Source organism: Prinia subflava, chromosome 1, assembly GCF_021018805.1.
Source record: "Prinia subflava isolate CZ2003 ecotype Zambia chromosome 1, Cam_Psub_1.2, whole genome shotgun sequence".
Lineage (NCBI taxonomy): Eukaryota > Metazoa > Chordata > Aves > Passeriformes > Cisticolidae > Prinia > Prinia subflava.
This window is the reverse complement of record NC_086247.1, coordinates 103,048,359-103,064,786: the sequence shown is the minus strand read 5'-3', so window position 1 is coordinate 103,064,786 and position 16,428 is coordinate 103,048,359. Positions and strand designations below refer to the sequence as shown.

At 38.1% G+C, this 16,428-nt stretch overlaps 1 protein-coding gene across 1 annotated transcript in view; it reads right to left on the bottom strand.

Annotated features, from left to right (window-relative positions):
- Window positions 1-13,518, bottom strand: part of CNTNAP2 (contactin associated protein 2) — a 1,042,914-nt gene extending 1,029,396 nt beyond the window's left edge. Inside the window, exon 1 of the mRNA XM_063405816.1 lies at window positions 13,223-13,518. Within this exon, the coding sequence (XP_063261886.1) occupies window positions 13,223-13,319 (97 nt within the window). The 5' untranslated portion in view covers window positions 13,320-13,518. The remainder of the gene's footprint in view (window positions 1-13,222) is intronic.
- Between the last annotated feature and the right edge of the window lie 2,910 nt (window positions 13,519-16,428).

Here is a 16,428-nt window from a genome sequence, read left to right as displayed (position 1 = left end):
TGCCAAAATCAAAGGTTAAGAATCTTCTGGAATACCACATAAGTATTTTTATTTGTATTAGTTGAAATGTCTGCCTGGGGCAGAAGAAAGTTAGAAAGCAAGAAAATAAAAACATTTTAGGCATTAAAAACCAGTGCTGAAAAATAACTATATTCCTCATTAAAACTGACACCAGAACAATTTTTTTGATATATATAAAGTTTGCGTGTTATTAGAAGTATTTATATCTTTATATTCCGAATTACTATGAAAGCCTTCATAGTTTTATGTTCATTTCTTTCTGTAATCAGAGTTATAAAACCAAGCAATGAATACACTGATTTATAAGTACAAATAACAGGCTATACTTGCAAATAATATTTTTCTTCTTGGGAAGCAGAGTATTGTCTTAAATGTATGTATAACAATAAAATTCCAGTCATACCTCTGAAATTACACCAAAAATTCTCTGAGAAATTCTCAGTACTTTACTAATCTTTATGTCTCTTTGTAAACGAGACACATGCCAATACATTTTTTTCACTCCTACAATCAGACTTGAAATATTTGTTATGGTTTCTTAGAATTATGATACAACTTTATTTATAGTTCTGTTGAAAATTCAGTCTTATTTTTCTTTAGTTTACATTTATCTCCTTTTGTTCAGTTACTCGTGCACTTTTAAAGGAGCTGCTTACTTGAAAACCTGCCATTTTACAACATTTTGGGGATGCATTCCTACACCACCATACAGGATATATGATACAGAGAATATTGAGCAATCCAAAGGGACACTGCATGTGCATGCCCATCAGAAAAAAATGGCCAAATAGATTCTCATATAGAGTTTGAGGGATATGTGCAGGGACATGACTGATATACAAAGACTGACCTCACTCCACTGAATTTTAAATCTGAGTCATGTCTGAAATTTCAGTACTTACTTCCATCTCAAGTTTTTTCTAGTTTGGTTTCATCTTCCTTTTTTAAGACTTAGTCAGAAGAATTGAAGGAAACTTTCAGCTCATAACTTTGAGGACAGAATTCTCACTCATTAGACTGTTTCTTGATGTGTCTGGTTTTGTGATAGGCCTGTCATCTGAATTTCCCTGTTTTAGCACATCAAAATGTATTTCCCTGGTCCTCACTGTCTGCAATTATATTTTTCAGGACTCAACAACTGTACAAATAAAAAAATACTTCCTAGTGAAGTATTCAGGTAATAAATAACAGTTTGAGCTACCCCATTTCAGATTTAAAAATCAAACCAAAAGCAACTTCCCTTCCCAGTGAGGAGAAAAATAAAATCAACTCCTATCTCTGAACACTCTTCACAATGGACATAATGGTTTTACTGATATTTCATAAAAGGTAAATCTTCAGCAACAGAAGTGATTTTCAAATTCAGAATATAGATATTCTCTATGGTGCAATTTCAGAACTAACTATTCTCTATAAATATAGAAAAAGATGTCAGTGAAGACTTGGGAGGGTCATTACTATGAGAATGGCCTTCATGATATAGCAAGTTGTTAAATTAAGAATTCAGAAAATCCCTAAAATCCAAATTAGTTTTCTGTTCTGATTTGAAGCAATAGTAAGGACCAGGACAGAACTAGTCAGAAAAGATTATATTAGTTCCTTCTGCCTGAAACTAACAACCATGCTGCCCTTGCCTCTCTAAGACTGTGTTATCTGCTGCTGTATGGCCTTCCTAGAGAACAGATTTAGTTTTGATATAAGGAACCCTGTTTCATCAAGGCAAAATAACCTCCAGCAGTCCCTCAGAAACTCAACCATTCTGTGATTTTGTAAAACAGAATTTAACAAATACAGTAAAATTATAACCAAAAATATATAAGGTTATTTTGTCTATGCATGGAAATCATAAGAACTATTACTAGGAAAAAACCCAAAGCCACAGGTGTGAGTGTTGGCATTTGTGTTTTGGGGGTTTCTTTAAGAAGTGAGAGAGGAGTTGCGGAGCAGAAGGACCCAAATCAAAAGACTGCTATATATAAGTGATGAATTTGCCAATCACATAGAAAAGACAAAAACATACAGTGTTAGGAAAACAAACAAGACTGCATAGTTAGATCCCAAAGTGGCAACAAAACAATTTACATTCTAATAAGAGCTGAGGAAGATGTTAAACAGAGGTTAACAAGGCTAGACTGTTTCAGCTACCAGGGCATGCTGTAACTGACAAGGTCTCTACTGATTATTGCTGATTTCCAATAACCCTTGAAACCCCAAGGAAATTCCAGAAGGCTGAAAGAAACTGTGGAGTGCAAATACTGAAAAAGATGACCTGCACATTTACAAACTAATCCAACTAACATTGCTGCTAGACAAAACAATAGAACCTGATTAATAAAAATCTAAATGTTGTAAATGCAATCACTGAAAATCAACATAGCTTTTAAAAACTAGATCTTATAAAAGTATTCTGATCTTTTTCTGAGAATACAAAATTGGTTCAAAAGAAATTTGCAGATATATGCATTTATGTCTGTTTCTGCATACATTGCAATAATATCTATCTTGAATTCTGAAGGCACTTGAATAGGAGTCTGCACCATTTTAACCAAGATTCAAAATTATTGTAAATGTGGCATTCTAAATATCTTAAAATGTAATCATAACAAAGGAAATGAACGGTTTCTAGTGAGAACCAGTGGAAGTCTGATTTTCAGTCCGTCGTTGTTTAACATCTTTATTGTTTGAACTGCAGAAAAATGCGTAGTCTATGAAGCTGAAGGTGACTTGAAGTTTACATGTCAAAAGCTTGGGACAACTAAGTCAACTGGTAAAAGGAAACATTAGGCATTTCAGTGTTTGAAGTTATGAACTTAGGGTAAAGAACAAAGCTCCAGACCAGGACATTCAATGCCAGGAGAAAATGTGTGAAAACCCTGACAGGTATGTGACTTGGGAAAGGAAGACAAAAGAAGCTGTACCCCTCTGATAAATGAGAAAGGACATTTGATGACAACTAACATGGAGAAGTCTGATGTAGTCAGCAACATTTTCCTCAAGTTTTCCCTGCCAACTGAATTTCCCACATCTCTCAAGCCCCTTAACATAAAGGCAGAGACTCCTTTGTAGGAGCAGACCTGATTCAGGCCATCTGAGGAATCTGAACATAGACAAGTCCATTGAACCTGACAAGATGCATCCCAGCGTCCAGAGAGAAGATATAAGCAGTTCCCTATCACTTTTGAAAAGTCATGACAGTCAAGCAAAATCCCCAGTGTCTGGAAAAGGGAAAACATTGCACACACTCATAAAATATGTAGAAATGGATTCCCTGAGAACTGTCAGCCAGTCAGCCTCTGTGCCTAGGAAGTTCATGAAACAGTTTCTCCTAGAAGCTATGCCAAAGAAAATGTTTGACAAGGAGGTATATTAGGGAAAGTAAACATGGTGTCATGAGGAGCAAATCATACCTGATAAGCCTGATGGCCTTCTACAAAGGAGTGACTCTATTGTACTCTACTCTGTGGCAGGTAAGGGAAGAGCTTCTGATGTAACCTACCTGGCCAGTGACACAGTTCTACACAACACCTTTGTCTCTAAATTGGAGAAATATGGGTTTGATGCATAAATTTTTGGATGGATAAGGATTGACTGGAGAGCCATGCCCGAAGAGTCAATGGCTCAAAGTTGAAATGGAGATCCAAATGGAGATGAGTGTTGACCTTCAGGGGTATTGGGACAAGCACAGTTAAATGTCTCTATTAATGACCTAGACCATGGGGTTGAACGTACCCTTAGCAAGTTTGTGGAACAAAACTGAGCTTAGTGGTGCTGTTGATATGATTGAGGGAAATGACACCACCCAGAGAGATGTGGACAGGCTTGAGGAGTGCTCCCATGTGAATCTCATGAAGTTCAACAAATCCAAGTGTAAGTTCCACCACCTGGGTTGGGGCAATCCCCAGCAGCAATACAAACTGGAGGATGAGTGGATTGAGAACAAAGAAGGGCTTGGGGATACTGGCAGTAGAAAACTTACTTAGGAGCCAGCAATGAGCACTTGTAGCCCAGAAAGCCACTAGGATCCTGGAATGCATAAAAAGCAGCATGGCCAGCAGGTCATGGGAGGTCACACTGCCCCTCTACTTTGCTGTCCTTAGACCTGATACGGAGCACTGAGTCCAGCTCTGGAGCCCTCAGCAGAAGAAAGATATTGACATGTTAGAGTTTGTCATCATGAGAGTCATGGAAATGGTCAGAGGGCTTCTCCCTTTCATAAAAAGAAGCTGAGAGGGTTGGCATGGTTTATCTTGAAAAAAGGGGCTCCAGGCAGACCTTATATAGCATCCTTTCCATACTTAAAAGGGGCCTGCAAGAAAGATAAACAACTACATTTTACCAGAGCATGTACTGATAGTATGAGAGGAACATTTTTAAACTAAAGAGGGTACATTTAGATTACACAAAAGGAATGAATTCTGGAATAGACTGCCCAGAGGAGCTGCAAATATCCCATCCCTGGAAGTGTTTAGGGTCAAGCTGGACAGAGCATTGAGGAATCTGGATTGGTGAAATGTGTCCCTGCCTGTGGGGTGGGGTTGGACTAAATGATCTTTAAAGGTCTCTTCCAATCCAAACCATTCCCTGGTTCATTGATTCTATGATCTGTAAAGCAGAAAAAAGTAGTAATACAATCTACCATATCATACCTATCATACCAATCTACTGTAGCTGGGTTGAATCCTTTTTTGCCTTGTAAGTTATGAATATGTAGATTTGGAAGGATAATTCACTTACAGAATTCTTCTGACACAATTTTTTCCATATGAATAAAACCTATGCACTGTACTGACCTAAAGTTTAAAATTGCATTTTGTGAATAATTATAAACAGAGTTAATAAAATCATTCCTTATAATGATAGTCTAATAATCGTGTTTTGAAAAAATAAATCCTAACTTCATTCATAATATCTGATTATCTGATTTAACAGGCCAGGATTATGGCACAGCAATTAAGCGGTGAAGGAATTTCAATTGAGTTATTACCTGTGTACCTAGCTTTCACAAACAGATGAATTAATCAGGAATCAATGACGACAATCTCCCTTAGTTTCAGGCTCAGCAAATTACTCAGTATGGTGATGAATCAATGAGAATCCAAGAGAAGCCAGTGGAGTCCGTTTATTACTGGAGGAAAGGGTAGGGAGAGGGCAGAAGGTAGGGAGAAAAACAATTATTAAAATCAGAATGGAGATATGTGAGAAATGGCAAATGAATTAGGAGCAGAAGCAAACAGGTGTGTGATCTGGTGGTGTATAGTTTTTGGGAAAAGGTTGGAACAGTAGTGGATACCTTCTCTTATCTAGAGGGAATTCTGCTATCATTCCTAACAGCTTGGCTGTACCAGGGAAGAAGCAGGTAGGACATTCATCATAGAACTAACAGGATGCCCACTAGCGTAATTTTTTGGATGTAAAACCAAAGGAAAGAACAGTAGAGAGAAAAGGTTGCTGAATCTTGGGAGCATGTATCCAGCAAAGCCTGCCCTGTACAGGACATGCTTCTGACTCTGTTTCTCACAGAAGCTCCCTCTTTTCCTAGTGCAATGCTAATGCTGTAGACAGAGCAAGCTACTCCCTGTGACTCCGTTCCTCAGCAGAAAAATAAATAGGTTACTCTTATATGGGAGGCAACCTCAACCTCTGTTCAGCACATCCCTCTCCCTTTTTTCTCATAGCTCAGATCAATGGTGGAAGCTACTAGTTCTAATCTCTGATTGTGTTTTTAAATTGTTATCCTTATTTTTCTTTTTTGCTCTTTGTTTGTTTGTTTGTTTGTTTTTGGTGGATTTTTTGGTTTTTTATTTGCATTTTTATCTGTAGTCAGGGAAAAATCTATGTACAAGCCCTTCCTAAGTTTCACTGAAAATGTAGGCAGAGTCCAAAGATCTTAGGAAGGTATCTGTGTTTGAAACCTGGGTCAACAGGGTGTAAATTTAAGGGGTTTGTTTTCTTGTGTGTTGGTTTGCTCTTCTAGGGTTTTTTTTGGGGTTGTTGTTTCGGCTTTTTATAGTGGATTTTTTTGGGCGGGGGAGAGGGGGGTTTGCTTTTCCCAAATTACAGTGTTCCTTCTATTCCCATAAACTGAATAAAAGCACATCTCAATTTAAATGCATTTCAAAATGTGTTCCAAGAACTTTACACCGATGATACTTAAAACCAGTATGTAAAACATGAAAACCTTAAATATGTTGGGGTTGCCTTCCCTGCTGTGTTTTATCCCATTGCATTAGGCCCGTAGACAGTAATTCTTCCTTTTATTCTCTGGCAAACCTTCCATCACAGACTTTCTGCTGCCCCTTATGGAAATGGACCCTTGCAGTCTCCCCAACTCATCTGCTGATCTTCTGTATTACCTCCCTATAAATTACAGGTTTTCATTGGGTTCACAGTAAATACCAGTTTGAGTATACAAGATAATGAAGCAATCAATAAGAGACATTTATATAAATATTTAGGTGATTTAAGAAATGCCAGACAGTGACACCCCTCTAGATTTGATGAAAAAAAAAAAAAAAGCGCTTATTTTTTTTTAGTCAGATTATTCCTACATTGTAGAAGCAGAAAGTAGAGATGTAGCATGTGTATAACTGACTTCCTTGGGCAAAGGTTACAAAATACTGAATGATACAGCAGTTTTACAAAATCAAACAGAATGTTTATGTTATATTTAGACGGTCATTAAATTTCTACAAGAAAAATTACTTTCTCATTAAGCTTAAATATTCTAGATACAAATAATAAATGTTCATTCTAAAACATCACATTTGTCTGTGGGATGGAAAACCCTTTGGCTAGAACAGTTCAAATGCTTTCTGGTTTTTAGCTGCTTATTTTATTTACACATGGAAAGCTGTAACCCAACTTCAGGTTTTACCTATACAAATGCAAAACTGGCAACAAAGTTCCTAGCTATGCTGAGTCAATTTTAGTCACTGATTTATTTAAAACATATTTTTGGAGTGTATACACAGCTTAAAATAAAATATTTGATAAATATTTCAAATGGTGATAAATATTAATATCAAATAACAACCTGTAAGTGTAGATAACTTTGCCAGTCCCTCAATGGACTTAGCATGACCGCTTCCTCAAGTTAAATGTCTGAAAGAACCATCTCTCTACCAGGAGATCGTAAAGTCAAAAAATCTCTAGACTTTTTTAGGCAGAGGAAAGAGATAAATGTGAATGTCAATATCCTTTTCTGCTCTGAATTATCTGCTGTTCAACCTTAAAGACCCAGTCAGAAAAGGCTGGCTACTACTACAGTGAATGAATACTGAGACAATTTCTGAGGTAAGAAAGGTCTCAGCTTCGTAAAGCTGTTTTAAAATTGCAGAGCTATCAAAACCAAGTGCCCAAGTTCTTTGTAAATGTTAAGCATAGGACTTGGGAATTCTTTTATTTTATTTATGACATCTTTAAAGTTAGAACTGCAAGGGGCTCAAAAGAATTGATTACTGATTACAGCAATTTTCTACATCACCAAATTTAGAGATTCAACATGTTCTGCAATTAGCTGGTGGTCTCAGGTTATCCACCTATGCAATGCCAATGAAGTAAGTAGCTGGATAAATGAAGAGCAATACAGGTAAAATCAATGTTAGTTCAAAGGCTGAAGTCAGAGAAACCTTTTCAATCATTTCTAATATCTCATACCAATGGACTGAATCATGAACTCACTGAAAAAAAATATAACCCCACTGTTCCTAAAATCTGTGGCACAACCTCCATTTCCTTCAGAGCAAGAAGGCTCAAGCTAACAAAACGTTCTCTTTATCCTATAGGTCTTCCTGATCTTTTAAAGAAGGATCTCATTTCTATGTGGATTTTGGAACTAATGCTATAGTTTTAAATCATTTTTAAAGATTAACAAATTTGCAAAGTCACTCATCATTTTATCTGAAAAAGAAGGTTCATGTCATTTCGCTAACACTTCCTAGTTGAAGTTCCCTAGCTGACTGGGAGACATTTGCAAGTCCATGTGCTTTTGTAAGATGAGCATGACAGCTGTTCAGGACATAGACACGAGCAGGGGAATACCTCAAAAATTAACCTGTTATCTTATTCTGACCTATGAGTCAGATCACTCAGAGCAAGATCAGCTTTTGAAAAACCTAGAAAAAGAAAATGCAGAAACTCCCTCATGGTTTGTGCATAGTCTGCTATTGTCCCAAACACTAAAAGTACTACAATCTTTAAAACTCCTAAATATTGTCATAAATAAACATTAAACATGAGATCTGACAATTTTAAACACTTAGAGATCCAAGTTAAAAGTCCTGAAGAACGTTTATAGGAAAATCTACTGCGTGTAATAGAGCCATTGTAATGTAAGTTATTCAATAGGAGGTACAGTCTTCTATCTAATGCATTACATATAAATAATTTCCTATCACAACTGCAGGAACTGAAATTGTCTCCTGTGTTAAAAGTACCTAAGGGGAAAAAAAAAAGAGAAAATAAAAAAATATTTCTCATCTCCTTGCAAAAGAAACAATCAATGTTCAGAAACGAGTTTTCAATTTGCAGCCTTTAACTTCACCTTCAAACTTCCTTTCAGACTGGACAACTTATTAAAGAACTTTTTATGCCTTAGTTAATATTATTGCACCAGAATTTAAAAAAAATAAACTAAACACACAAGCAAAGCAAAACCAGCCCAAGCAAAAGCCAGATTTTAAAACAGTAGTTCAATGGCATTTACAATTGACTCAATGCCCATCGATGCCAAACTTTGAATCAGACTTGCTGTATCTAGATGAATGTCTACAATCAGGCTTTTTGCAATGTTGCATACACAAAAGTTACTCTTTGAAACTTTGGATTTTCAGCACTGACACTGCCTCTAGCTGCTGTCATTAATTCTGAAATCACAGCAGACTATTTGGTACTATTTCTTTCATTCACATATAAATTAACATGTTTCTCAAGAAAAAGCCAATTTATTTAAAGAGTCCTGATGAGTAACTCAATGCAATGTTGTTAAAACTCTCACTTGTCTGCTGAACATGAATTTTATTATATAGTGATGAATACCACCTAAATAATAATAATACAATTATACAATGATGGATGTAAATTTTGTTTAGCTAAATTTATAGCCAAAGTGTACTAAAAGAACAAAAGAGAAAGCATTTGTTTAATGTTAGGAAATTCCATAGACTTAACAGAAAGCTAGGCCCTCAAATTAAAAGTTTAGTATATTTGTAAGTGCTTTGACCCCAAAGATAAGAAAAATGATTAATATTAAATGTATATTAAAATGGTTTGGTATATTTGAAACAATTCTATGGGACCTCTGAGTTAACCTCAAGACAACAACACCTAAACTAAGAAATGTTAATCAGTTAGGACATTAAAAAAAGAAAAAAAAAAGGAATTGATCAGTTTTCCAAAAATATCATTATGTCTGAGACATTATTTGGAAGAGAACTATTCCCCAAGTGTGAATCTAATAGAATATATCACACCTCATATGCCCAACATAGGCATACACCTTTCACCAGACCAGACTGCTCAGAGCTCCATCCAACCTGGCCTCTTAAAAAAAGACTTTCTTGTACAATGCCTTGCTCTTTCAAAAGGGACATTACTCTTTTACAATACTTTTCCCAGAAAAATCTGGGTGCCATGCAGTCAATGGTAAAAGATGCATATTTTTTCTTTTACATATCTTAATGATTTACTATACATGCCCCCCATTTGATTTCTGCACTTCTCTTATAAATAAGTCTTGTCAAATAAGTTGAAACTTCAACTTCAACTACTACAAAAGCATGACAAGTATCAGAACTAGAAGTTTTAATAGTTCTGTACCATTCAGGTTTGCATTGCATAAAAATAGACATGATGAAAAAAAACCAAAAAACCCTAGCTGTGAAAGATAATTACTTATAAAGTGAATTTCTATCACAGAGAAGGAGATGATCCTATAATTAATAGTTTTAACATTCTTATTAAGTAACAAAGTTGCTGCTTTGTGTGTTTGGGTTTTTTACAGGAATACAAATGAGCATTAGTCTACCCATATTCATATTCTTATCATTCCATCTTAGGCATGTAAAAGACTATAAAGCACTAAATTTGTATTTTCTGTGCTACTTTTTATCTTGTGATGACCTCTCCTGGTTGAGCTGTTCATTAGCCTTGATTCCAGAAGGGTGTTTTCATCCCTCCACGCTTATTAAAAAAAAAATGCAGGAATATGAAGAATTTACTGCCAGGATATGAAAACATACCCATGAATGTAATTGACATAAGATCTGAGCATTAATGTGTGTGATATTGCATCACAGTGTATTTTTTTATACCACAGGATGGGCTTTCAACACCCACTTCATCTCAAGATAAAACTGAATGAGGTTAAAAGCTTTCCACACGACCACTTCTGAATCAGTATTACCGAGAGGTTCCACTGTAACAGCAGAGATAGATTTACTTTGCAAAGTAAACACTTGAGATACAGTATATTCACATAAGCAATGTCCAGTTCTATTCCTTCTGAAAACTGTATCTTTTTCTATGCCAGCACAAGCAGACTGTAAGAAAGTACTGAAGAGCAAGCTCCTATATAGGGATTTGTAATTCACTGTACATCATAGGTCTTGCGTGGTTCCTAAAAAATACTGTAAAGAATAAATTTGTTGTTGTTAATTACATCAAAGCTAAAACATAAAGCAACAATGGAGGAGAAAATGAAATAGAGGTTCGAAATAAGTTTTACATCAAAGTTGAATTTGACACAGGTTCTAGTTCTTTCAGAAGTATTCCCAATATGAGGTTCAAAATCGACAGAGGGAAAAAAAGAAAAAAAGAAAAAAAGAAAAAAAAAAAAAAAAAAAGAAAAAAAGAAAAAAAAAAAGAAAAAAAAAAGAAAAAAAAGGAAAAAAAAAGGAAAAAAAAAAGATGAAAACTAACTAAAAAGAATGATGAAAACATTGTCTTGTCAACAGAGAGCAAAATTCCCCAATCCCATTCAAAATCAGTTGCATACAAAGTTACAAACAACCCCAGAAAACAGAGCACAGTGACAAAATACAGTTCAGTGACCAGTTTGTAAAGCAAAGCATGCAAATAAGCAGCAAAGTGGTGCACCAGAACACTGGTACAGCACTGGAGTTCCCACTGTGGTGCCACTTCCCAAGCACCAGTAAGCCTTTACAAGAATTTTCAGCATGTACTGCAATGTGAACAATCCTTTTGTAAATTTAAGGCTGACACGTGCTTCTAGCTACATTTATGTTTCTAGTAAACAAATCTAGCTCCATTTCACTTTCAGAAGTGAGTCAGAAATAAAATGAAATGCTACTCACTGCATAAGGAGTATAATGCATAAGCTCTTGGAAGATAAATTATTATAAAGAAATCTTTGAATAACTAATCATCAAGATGGGAATGTATATGAGTAATTTGCAGTTAAGATTATATATATCCTCCATTCCTGGAATTTATAGTTATAGTGATGTTGCTACAACCATTAACTTCTCAACAAACTTCTTTCAAAAGTTAAAGATTTGTTTGTTGGGAAATCAGATAACCCACTATAGGAAATTTTCAAGTTTAACTACAGCCATTAGTTACTGAGTGACAAAAACAAACAAAAAAGGCTCCAAAACCCTGTTAGAGAAAAGCAGGGACTTTGCTTTTAAAGAATAGATTTCTGAAAACCTAAATCAGGAATTCTTGCCCCCACACATTCCTGTTATGCAGAGTCTGAGAGATGACAATGAAGAAATAATACCCCTAAGAAAAATTATATAGCTGGTTAAACTAAGAAGTAAACCTCAGGATCAATACTTCTCCTAATTCAAAGGTAGGAAAACAACTGAACATCCTACAGCCTCCGAGACCTAGATAACAATGCAGACACTGCTGTGCATATTTGTTGACACACAAACAAATACACAAGTCCATGTAAATCCTGGAATAACACTTGTTTTTCAATAGGCATTAGATCATCAAAGATAGAGACCCACTAAGAAAGCACAGCACTGCTCCAATTCCCTAATCATTGCATTGTTCATTCCTGCCCCCAAGGAAACAATTAAACAAATAAATAAATAAAGTGATTTACATAGATCTCCATGCAGTATATACATTACATTCTATGGCAATTCCCTGCTTGGTCAGTAGAATTAACCCTCATTCACACAAGATACAGTGTACAATCCCAGCACATCCATCCATAACATTTCAGGACAGTTTCTTCCTCTATACACAGCCGATCAAGCCAGCAGTATGATGATGATACTACAAAAATGCACTGTTTCATTTCAGTACGTATTTCAAAAATACTTGGCAGTTGTCAAATGTTTTACATGGTCTGAAGAGAAACAACTAAATACTTAATAGTGACATCTACTTGCAAAAGGTTTTCCTCTCAAAACTATAGCTCAGTGTGATGTAAAAAGATTTGATGTAATATCCACTGAAATCAATGAATATGCTGTCATTTTTATCCTGATAGCAGAATCGGATTCTGTACAGGTACTCCACACTCCTCTGGTCTGAAGTTCAGTATTCCAGCAGAAGCTGGATCATTTCTCTACTATTATTTCTGCCTCGCTAGGAGGGCAATTGATGGTCTCCTCTCCTATGAAAAAATACCTTTGCTCGTTCTATTACGGGCAGCAAAACTTCACTCTCAAGAAAAGCTGTCCTGGCTCAGTTCCCTCTCATCAACTCAATCATTCTTTCCTCTTCAAACGGGACAGAATTTTCTCTTGCTGCTCCTCAATAAAACACTAGTTATGGAAACTGCTCACACCTCCTCTTTTCCCTTACAAAACTGTGGAAGTGAAGTACTTCCAAATGCAAATTACATCCCTTCTTAAGGAAGGTGGGAAAAACCAAAACAAACCTAACCGACCAGCCAAACAAAAACTATCCCCAAACTTTGAACAGCTTCCGATTCCTTTCCCCCTCTGACTCCATTGCAGAACCAAGATTATATCACAGAGCAGGTCCCTTTCAACTTTCCACACCAGCTACCGCTGAAATCACCAAGGAAGATCTGATGGGGAACACTGCAAACAGTATGAGACTTCAGTACAAACATACGCATACAAAGAAAAATCAAACACAATCAAACACAATATTCATCAGCAGAGCAAAAATAATCATCCTCACAGAGCTGTGGGAATTTCCCTCTGCCTTAATTCAGAGCTGAAATTGTGCATGTTTCGTAGAAAAGGGTACTTACGAGATGCAGGCAGAGCAGTCCTGGCTCTGCAGCTAATGCTGATGAAAATCCAGAGGAAGAGAGCTGCCCTGCAGCCAGCTCGGGTAACCACAACCATCCTTCACTTCCTGGCTCCCTGTACTCCAAATGCCAGCCGCAGAAGACCTGCTTTTCTCCACTTTGGCCCCCTTCGCTCTCTCTCCTTCTCTTCCTCGGAGGAGGTGTCGAGGAGGTAAAGGGGGCAGGGCTTTACCTTGGGGTAGAAGCCAAACCCCCCTCTTCGTCTGCTATCTTTGGGTTTGCAGCAGCAGGATAAGTCCCGGTACTTTTCTTCCCTTATTTCTCTGTGTTTGTGCGTGTGTGTTTCTGTGCCTCCGTCTCAGAGGAAGCGAGGGGGGGGGGGGGGCGGGGGGGGGGAAGAAAAAAAACCAAAAAACCACGAAGTATCAAATAACAAGGATTGTAGAGTAGAAAAATGAATAATAATAATAATAAAAATATGAAGAGCAATCCCCCAAAAGACGTGGGAGGAGGGAAGGAAAAGGGAGATGGAGATGAAGGGAAGGAAGAAAGACGAATAAAGCAGTTGGTGCTTCTAATGCTGCTGTTGATGCTACCACTGCAGCTGAGCCCTTCTTCCTGTACAGAGGAGCGCTGCTGAGAGAAGCTTGCAATAACCTCCCAGCTCAGATATATATACACAGTGTACGCGCACACACAGCCGGGCAGCCAAACACACACTCACACAGAAGCAGGCAGAGGGGAGGGAGGGAGAGACACTCCCGCAGCACAGAAGCAGGCTCAGAGCCTCTCTCCTCATGTATTCATCATCTTCCAGCAGGAGGAAACGCTGCCACTCGCAGCAGCAACCTTCCCCCTCAAAAAAAAAAACAAAAAAAACAAAAAAAACCAAAAAAAAACAAAACACCAAGAGATGGGAAAATCCTCTCCCCTGCTCTTCCCTCCCCTTCCCTTCGCTTCCTCCAGCTCCTCCTTCTTCCTCTGCGCCCCTTGGGCCTCCGGGACCCCGATCGTCCTCTTGCCTGGCTCAGATGCAGAGCAGGGCGACGGCGAGGATCGGGGCCGGGGCTGGAGCGGAGCGGGGCGGGTCCAGTGCAGGGATCGAGGCCGGGGCTGGGGTGGAGCAGGGCCGGGGCCGGGGCCAGCGGGGGTGGGGATGGGGATGGGGATGGGATGGGAAAGGGAAGGGTATGGGAATGGGATGGGGATCGGGGCCGGCTGCGGAGCGGAGCGCGGGGCGGTGTCGCGGTGCCGCTGGAGCCGAGGCGCAGCGTCCCTGCTCGCCCCGCGGTGGCTCCTGCCGCCCTCCCCGCCGCTCCCCCGCACACCGCGGCTCCCCGAGCTCCAGCCTGCGGGGATCCGAGACAGGTGGCCAGCAGGCAAGTCCTCCGAGAGGTCCTAGATCTGGTGGGGAGCGAGCATCATCCCGCCTGCAGAGAGCTGGGGCTGCAGGAGCTGCTAATGCAGATGTTGCCATTCGGTAATTAATTCTCAGCCCGAGAGCGAGCCAGGAAGCAAGCTGCATTGAAGTATCGCTGTGGTTTTCACCTACAAGAGATGACGGAGACGACCTGGCCATATCCCAGCCTTATGTTTTAGGGATGGCAAGAGTCTGACTCTTCTTTTCGTCCCTCTCCATCCCTCCTGCCATTGTCTTTAAACAGCTGAACCGAAAGTTATTGCTCATCAGATACGGTAGAATAATGAGGGTAGGGAGTTATTCATGGATTATTTATTCTACAATCAATGAGGCAAAGAAAAATGAAAACAATTATTCTCAGGTGTTATATAGAGAAAGCTGAGAAATGGAGAGGTATAATTTCTTTAGAGGAGCCCCAAAGCAGGGATAAATTCTTTTCAGTGACTAATACACACACTGTTAACAAGTACCTGCTGTTATTTAGTGACTGTGATGAAGTGGTTAAGACCGCGTGTAAGATGAGATTTTCGGAAAGGCCTTGGGATATTAGGATCCTCAATCCTATTGCCTTTCAGAGGGAGTACAGTGCCTATCTTTTAGGTCACTTTGAAAGCTCATCCATACGTAATATGTGATATCCCAGGAGAGATGTGGCCTGCAGGTTTGAGCCCAGGACAAAGCTTAAATGCCAGTCCTGGGAAAAGTGTTTCTGTAATCTTGTCCAACTGCCATATTTTTTCCTCCTTGAGGCTTTCCCTCCCTTGCCTTATCCATAATGAGTATTAATATATTAATATTTCAAATGCTTTTGTAGAAGTAATGCCAATATGTCTACATCAAATGTGAAATGAAAAAGTGCACTGTGAGTGATAAGTTTTATTATACTTATTTTGTTTTTGAAAGAATAAATATTTCCATGCAGACTCTCTTACCTCCTCCCTGCATAATCCTGAGCTCTTTGCAATGCCCTCCCCTTTCCTTATAACCCACAGATACATTTTGATGTTCAATAATCATTAAGATGTGTGAGTTTTTTGGGAATTAACTAAGAACCAAATATTAATTAGTGACACTAAACTAGTTCAAAATTGTCTCTTTTCCTAACTTCTTTCTTGTTTACATCTTCTATTCCCCTCCTGCTGTATTTCCCACAATTTTGCAAGTTCATAAACCTACATTTTCTTTTCTTTAGCTACCACTGAAATGATAGAGCTGATATAGTATCACAAACCGACTGCAAACATTCACAGAAAAAAGAAAAACTTCTGACTGTGACATGCAAAAATTTCTACCACTTTCATTCTGAGTTCTTGAAACCCTTTGTGTATTCATTGGCCTCTATAATTCACTTGAATAAGTAATAAACAGCTTCTCTGAGTCAGTACTTAAAGGCTCAGCAGATCATTTTTCAAACAAAATTTCTGTTTCTTAAGGCTCTTCCAACAAGCACAGCAAAAAACCCATACTTGCTCATCAGCAATTCACACTTTTATACCTATATACATGCATATCACCTGCCTCATGAAGTCCTCCACAGGACAAAAACCTTGACTTGAATTTAGTTGTTCAAACTTCACACTTGTTTAGCATGTGGTGATTGGGGTTTTCAAAAATGTACTCAAATTGATCATAAGTAGATAGACATTAAAAAAAAAAAACAATTAGAAAGGATAAGACAAATAATGCAAAACAGGAAGATGCAGCAGGCTGGTTTGTGAATATCTCAATACTGGTGATAGTAGAAAATTTCCTTGTGGTTTGAGACGGAAGAAATGGCACAGATTAT